The sequence below is a fragment of the Entamoeba invadens genome (genome assembly GCF_000330505.1).
Source record: "Entamoeba invadens IP1 unplaced genomic scaffold scaff_1105074724841, whole genome shotgun sequence".
NCBI lineage: Eukaryota > Evosea > Mastigamoebida > Endamoebidae > Entamoeba > Entamoeba invadens.
In genome coordinates, this window is record NW_004191842.1 from 58,567 (window position 1) to 65,435 (window position 6,869).

Consider the following 6,869-nt stretch of genomic DNA (forward strand, 5'->3'; position numbering starts at 1 on the left):
TATCAATGATACAAAAGAGAAAACAAAAGAAGAAAGAACAGAACATTTGCAACTTCAAGATGAATTGGTTGAACATTGAAATGGTCAAATTGAGTGCATATTTAGTGTCTAACAAGACAACACTGAAATTTGATTTGGATAACAACGACCCACAGAAAGTCGACAGTGAAACACGAGATTTGATATGTATTAAAAATGTGTCTAAAAGTAACTTGAAAGTTCAATTCAGTGTGTTTGAAGAATGTGACTACTTTGAAATACGATGTGCACCACCACTTATGACACTGAAGCCTGGATATGCTTGCGAGTTTGAGATATTTATCAAGCCGTTGTGTTCTTGTGTCACAAAAGAAAGTGTGGCGATCACTTCATTAAATATAGCAACTAGTGTCATTGAAAACGCCAAAGTTGAAATAGAAATCGAGACGGAACAAACAACTAAATTGAATTACAGAAAAATTATCAAAGATGAGAAGCTTGGTGAAGGCAGTTTTGGAATTGTCAACAAAGGAAGTTATAGAGGCGTCTGTGTCGCAATCAAAAAGATGAAATAATTGAATTTTAATGAAAGTGGACTTGCAAAGTTTGAAAGGGAAGTATCAATGCTTGACAAGTTCCGATGTGATTACATCATACACTTCTATGGCGCTGTATTTATACCAGTAAGGTGTGTATGGTCACTGAATTTGCATCATTTGGATCAATTCAAAATTTGATTAAGCACAAAAAGAGAAATGAAGTTGATATGAAGTTGGAATTAAATACTTACTTGACGCGACAAAAGATATTCAATATTTACACAAGAATGGGATTTTAATATCTCAGTGAATATTATTATCATCTGAATATTAATTTCACTAAAATCTCAAGAAAAAATAGCCAAGTAGTTAAAATGTGTTTTTTCTTTTTGTTTTTACATATTGCAAAAAAATACATCCACATTTTTTATATTTTACATATAAAACTGAAAAAACAAAGCTTTAACGTGTTTATATGTTTTTTTAACAAGTTAGATTTATTTCTTTATCCATAAAATATATTTAAAATTATAACATTTTAATAATTTAAAACTAAATATAATAGCTATTATACAGCTTTTGTCTAACCATGATAACAGGGTCGGCCAAGATCCAGTTTTTAAACAACTTCGTGGCAATCTCTAATACGTGTCAGTTCATTTTAAGTTTTGGCATATTGTCAACAAAAAACTTAAAAAGTTTTTTAGAGTTAAAATGTTTTTAAAAATTGGTAAAACTATAGTTAACGATTTAAACAAAATTTCTGTATTGTTTAAATCATCATTACAATGTGTTATAATCCAGTTTTAAAGAACAAAAATTAAACAGTAAAAAGCATATGATATTATGGGATGCAGAGTTTTTACAATCAAATAATAATATTCACTCATTATAATTGTAATATACACAAAAGATACTTACAACCAATAAAATTTATTAGAAATAATTTTAGTGATTTCAACATAAAAATTTTATTTTAACAATTAATATACCTTTTCAACATACACATTTTTATTAAATGTATATATATGTGTATATTTGTCAGTTTAACAAAGGTTTTGAATAGTTCATTCGTGTCTTTTTTAAATTAAAGTATAAATTAAATAAATAAATAAAAATAATTTTATTATCTTTTGCAATTATACAAAACAAACAATGTATTTTTTGAATTGAATAAACCATATTACTTTCAAAACAGTTAAACTTATCTTTAGTTAATTTTCTTGATAAAAACGATAATTCAATATAGGATATAAATCAGTCAAAATAATAATTATCACCCAAATAAAAAACAAATATCGCAGCAACTTTAAATAAGTTTTATTTACACGTATTATTTACAATTGAAAGGTTTTAACGTACAATTATATTAACACAAAGATATATGTATATTGTTGTATTCTAAAGTAATTTGAAAATAATTTTGTGTCTAATATAAATTATCGTTTTATTTTTATTCATTTTATCATATGGTATAAATAATTGTGTTTTGTCATTTTCATTTTGTTTTTCAAAAATGATAATGTTATTTACCATTTTAATGTTTTTTAAGTTTTTTTTCAATAACATGATCGTTTGGCCGACCCTGTCATAATATCTTAGTTGTACGATTCATTTCGATATCAATTTGAGTGTTATTTCGAATCGTCAAAATAATAATATTATTAAATAATATTACAGTAAACCAGTTAAAGAATTATTCAAATTAAATTCGTTTTTTTAGTTGAAAACAAAAAAAATTACTAAATTTTTAATGATAGTTGAATTATGTATATGTTTTTATTAATCGAATTAACAAGTGGACAAGAGTGCCAATGCTACCCAGTTGGAACAAAATCAAGCGACGTGTTTTCACCTGCGGGTTGTGAAAATACAGAGACGCACTCCTATTGTTTTGAAAATAATTTTTATTATGACACAAATTCAATTTTTAATGAAACTATAATTAAGAAAACTCTTACAATAAATTCAACTGTTGGTTTTAAAATATCAAATTATTTTCGATTAGTTGACAACGTCGTTCTCACACAAAATGGCGCATTTCATATTGTCAATGGAACGATTATTGGAGCAAACTCACAGCTTCTTGTCAACACTTTTTATTCACTTGCTGGGTATATCCAATTAGAAAATCCTCAATTAAATCGTCCACAAATAATTCTTTGGAATTCTTCATATCTTCATTTAAACAGGAACATCACGAATAGAGTCGATTTCAAATCAAAAACCCCACTGGCAACACAAAGTGCTTTGACGCGTTTTCTCTGAATAATGGCAACGATTTAAATATCAATAAAGTCGATAACATCTGCATTTTGTCAACAATGTTTCCTTACAAATTTGATGATGGAATTGGCTATCTTATATCAAATCAAAGACTCATTAGATTTTGCCCGAAAGGTACTAATTTATCAAATACAGTGACGTGCACGCTGGTTAACAGATTATATACTGATTCAAACTATTCCCCAAATTATTCACCACAAACATTTGACTATCCACACTGTCCGTGTAATAGTGATAAGACTTTAAATTGTGAATTGAAATTGTTTGGACAAATTAGTTCTTTTGAATTTAATATGAAAATATTAGACAACACCCATATATTCGTCGAAAAAAACGTCTTACTTGCTAATTTAAAAAATCCAAAAAAATTACAATTGCAGACGACGTGATTCTGAATTTTTATGGTAGAATGACAAATTCAGTGTTAACTTACTCTTTTGGAGATATCAAATTTGATGCTGAACAAATACCTTTTACAACTCCTTGTTCAGTCAAATTTGACACTTCAACGAACACATTTTCATGTAACAATGATATGATCTTTTCGGTCAATTTTACTAAGAAAGTTGAGAACTTTGTGATTAACAGTTCCTCAAAAATCGCTTCACTGAATTTGTTTTCAAATTCTTCGGTGTTTATATTGGGGAAAACTAAACTTAACAATATCATGCCAATGTATTTTGGGGAGTTTGATCGAAGCTATGTTATAATGATTGATGGAACATTAAACAGCAACAATTGTATACTTCTTGAAATAACAAAAGAAAAAACAACATGCAAATTGTGTAATTCTGATTACCGACTTTACGATGGGACGTGTATTATAAAAGAAAGTAATTGTGTAAATTATAACAAGAATAGTATTTGTGTATCATGTTCTAGTGGATATGTGTTAGACGACAATTATAATTGTATTTTATCAGAAAAGTGTGAGTATGGAACGACATCTAATTGTTACAAATGTTCGAATACATATATAAGAGAAGACAACAATTGTATTTTAAATCACAATTGTATCTATGGAGATGGGACTGTTTGTATTAAATGTGAAACTGGTGAGTCTCATAGTAAATGTGAGAATTGTGCAAATACAAATTGTCTTAAATGTAACAGTGATGTTTGTAGACTTTGTCAGACTGGATATGTTCTGAATGATACAAAAAATTGTGTAAAAGAAAGCTTAGGATTTTCATACGGAATATCAACTGTTTATTGTAACAACAAGTTTTATATGGAAAATTTTAAATGTAGAAATTGTTTAACAAAACATGAAAATTCAATTCTTTGCAACACAAATATTTCTTTGCGATGTGATGACAATTTTATTATCACAGAAGACGGAAATTGTATAACCAAAAATTGCAAAGTCAATGAAATAAATGAAGAAAATGGGCAATGTACTTTACCACAAGAAAAGTGTCTTTCTATAGTTAATAACAAGTGTATAGAATGTGATAGTAATTATATATTAACAAACACTTTTACATGTGAAATAATGAATGCAACAAATTCAATTGAAAATTGCAAACAAAATAATCAAATGGGGTGTATAGAGTGCGACTTTGGATATTACTTATCACATGGTCTTTGTTTTTCATGTTCTGAAAATTGCACAAGTTGTATAGAAACATCGACAAAATGTCTTTCATGTGAAATTGACTATTATCAAGGTGACAATTATAAGTGTCTTCCAAACGGTGAGTTAACAGAAAAATGTGATAAGATATCTACTGTCACAACCAGGCGTATTATTTTTTTGCCTCGTTTTTGTTTTAAAAAACAGAGGGCTGGTGTTAATTTTTTCCCAAAAACATATTTTTAAAAGAAAAAACATTCTATAAAATAAGACTGAAACATTTTTGGGATTCGGCATTCACTCTGTAAATTTTGGTAAACGCCTGGTTGTGTCTACTGTCATAAATGGGTGTTATCAATGCAAAAACAAGTATTATCGAGTCGGTTTGGACTGTCTTTCATGTCTTTTAAACTGTTCAACATGTAATACCAAAGACAAATGTTTGAGTTGCAATGACACAAATTATAAGAATAACATTGGCTTATGTCTTCCACAAAGTTCAATAACAGGATGTGCCGTCAACACAACACAATTTGGATGTTCCAAATGTCAAGATGAGTTTTTAACATCAAATTTATATGAATGTGAAAAATGCAATGAAAATTGCACGAAATGTACTTCTCAAAATCAGTGCACTTCTTGTGTTAATAACAAGATTTTATTTGAAAATGGACTTTGTTTTGATATTTCTTTTGTTAAAAAGTGCACTGAAATTTTCAATTCAAAATGCTCCAAATGTGCATTTTGGTATTCTCCAACTAATTCTGGAACTTCATGTAACAAGAAAGTGGTGTGGTGGGTCATTTTGATAGTTATTATATTAATACTTATAGTTATTAGTATAGTTGTTCTAATAATATATTTTATTGTTTCAAAAATACAACGAAAATGCCTACAAAGAGAAACAAAAAAGACAACAACACTTTTTAAAATGAGTCGTTCGAATATCAGTTTTATTTCACTTGGCAATGGAATTGTTGTGAATAAAAAAGAAATTGATTTTGGTGATGACATTGCAGTCAATGAAAAACAGAGAGAACTTCTGTGTGTTGGGAACACCACAAAATATAACACAAAAATACAAATCACAACAAAAAGTGAAAATGTCACAAAATACAAATTTGAAACGCAACCAAATGTCATTGTCCTTGGCAAAGACGACGCCTGTGAATTTGAAATTTTTATTGAATTGAAATGCACAACAAAGTTGAATGAACGTCTAATGTTAGTCGCAAAAATGGGTGTAACTCACAAAAACCTTATTAAGGAAGTTAAAATCAAAGCAACTTCAAAATTGTCGACTCGACTGGACCCAGACGAACTGACTGAGGAAAAAATTCTTGGCGAAGGGTCGTTTGGTGTTGTGTATAAAGGTGTTTTTAGAGGCAATAAAGTTGCTATTAAAAAGATGAAGAACAGTGAAGATATGAATGAAGAAAATGATGAATTTACAAAGGAAGTAGCTATGTTGGATAAATTCAGAAGTGAATATATTGTTTATTTTTATGGCGCTGTGTTTATACCAAGTAAGGTGTGTATGGTCACTGAATATGCACCATTTGGCAGTTTACAAGACTTAATGAAACACAAAACAAGTGACGAAATTGACATTAAAATACGAATTAAAATGATGACAGATGCAGCAAAGGGAATATCATATTTGCATGAAAATGGGATATTACACAGAGACATTAAACCAGACAATTTGCTTGTGTTTTTACTTGACTTGAATGATAAAGTCAATGCTAAGTTGACTGACTTTGGAAGTGCGAGAAATGTGAATTTAATGATGACTAACATGACATTCACAAAGGGAATTGGAACTCCAGTTTACATGGCGCTTGAAGTGTTGAATAGAGAGAAATACACAAAAAGCGCAGATGTCTATTCGTTTGGAGTAACTATGTATGAAGTGTTCGGATGGGCAGAAGCATATCCGATAAATACATTTAAATTTCCATGGAAAATAGCAGAGTATGTGACAGCAGGAAAACGCCCCGAAAAAAGAAAAAATATTCCAGATGTGTGGTTCGAATTTATTAAAATGTGTTGGAAACAAAATCCAAAGGAAAGAAATTCGATTACCAAAGTTGTTGAGTGCATTCAAAATATTGAATAAGTAAACACAACTTATATTTTTTGTTTTATTTTATGATAGATTCAGTCTTTTAACGATATCTGGTGGACAAAAAATAGCTCTAATTTTGTCTAAACAACGCACATTAGGTAAAACATGAAAAAAACCTAAAACAATTGGGATGGATTTTTTGGACGGATTCCCGAAATATTCCAATCTTTATGGTCCAAAAGAAACTCTATAACGTTTAAAGATAGACTGTATAAAACTTAGTGTATGACTGTTAATTGTATGAATATTTACTGGTGGTCTATACCTTCATACAAATTAAGTATTTAATTAACACCAGAAACTTAATGGGTGCCAAGAAAATTGTCGATTAATTGATGTAAACATACTAGTTTTAAATTTT

General features: G+C 28.9%; 3 protein-coding genes across 3 annotated transcripts; all 3 read left to right on the top strand.

The window, feature by feature from the left end:
- EIN_235340 (hypothetical protein) lies at nucleotides 1–554 on the top strand (the record flags this gene model as incomplete). Its single annotated transcript, XM_004185315.1, has 1 exon — nucleotides 1–554. A coding segment is annotated over one exon (554 nt), but the record flags the coding sequence as incomplete, so codon positions are not given.
- Nucleotides 555–2,285: 1,731 nt separating this feature from the next.
- EIN_235350 (hypothetical protein) lies at nucleotides 2,286–4,626 on the top strand (the record flags this gene model as incomplete). Its single annotated transcript, XM_004185316.1, has 4 exons — nucleotides 2,286–2,775; nucleotides 2,817–3,066; nucleotides 3,213–3,766; nucleotides 3,791–4,626. The coding sequence occupies 4 exons, from the start codon at nucleotides 2,286–2,288 to the stop codon at nucleotides 4,624–4,626; spliced, it is 2,130 nt and encodes a 709-aa protein (XP_004185364.1).
- Nucleotides 4,627–4,724: 98 nt separating this feature from the next.
- On the top strand, nucleotides 4,725–6,499 carry EIN_235360 (tyrosine protein kinase SRK3, putative; the record flags this gene model as incomplete). Its single annotated transcript, XM_004185317.1, has 2 exons — nucleotides 4,725–4,781; nucleotides 4,850–6,499. 2 exons carry the CDS (start codon nucleotides 4,725–4,727, stop codon nucleotides 6,497–6,499), a joined length of 1,707 nt encoding a protein of 568 aa, XP_004185365.1.
- Nucleotides 6,500–6,869: the final 370 nt, after the last annotated feature.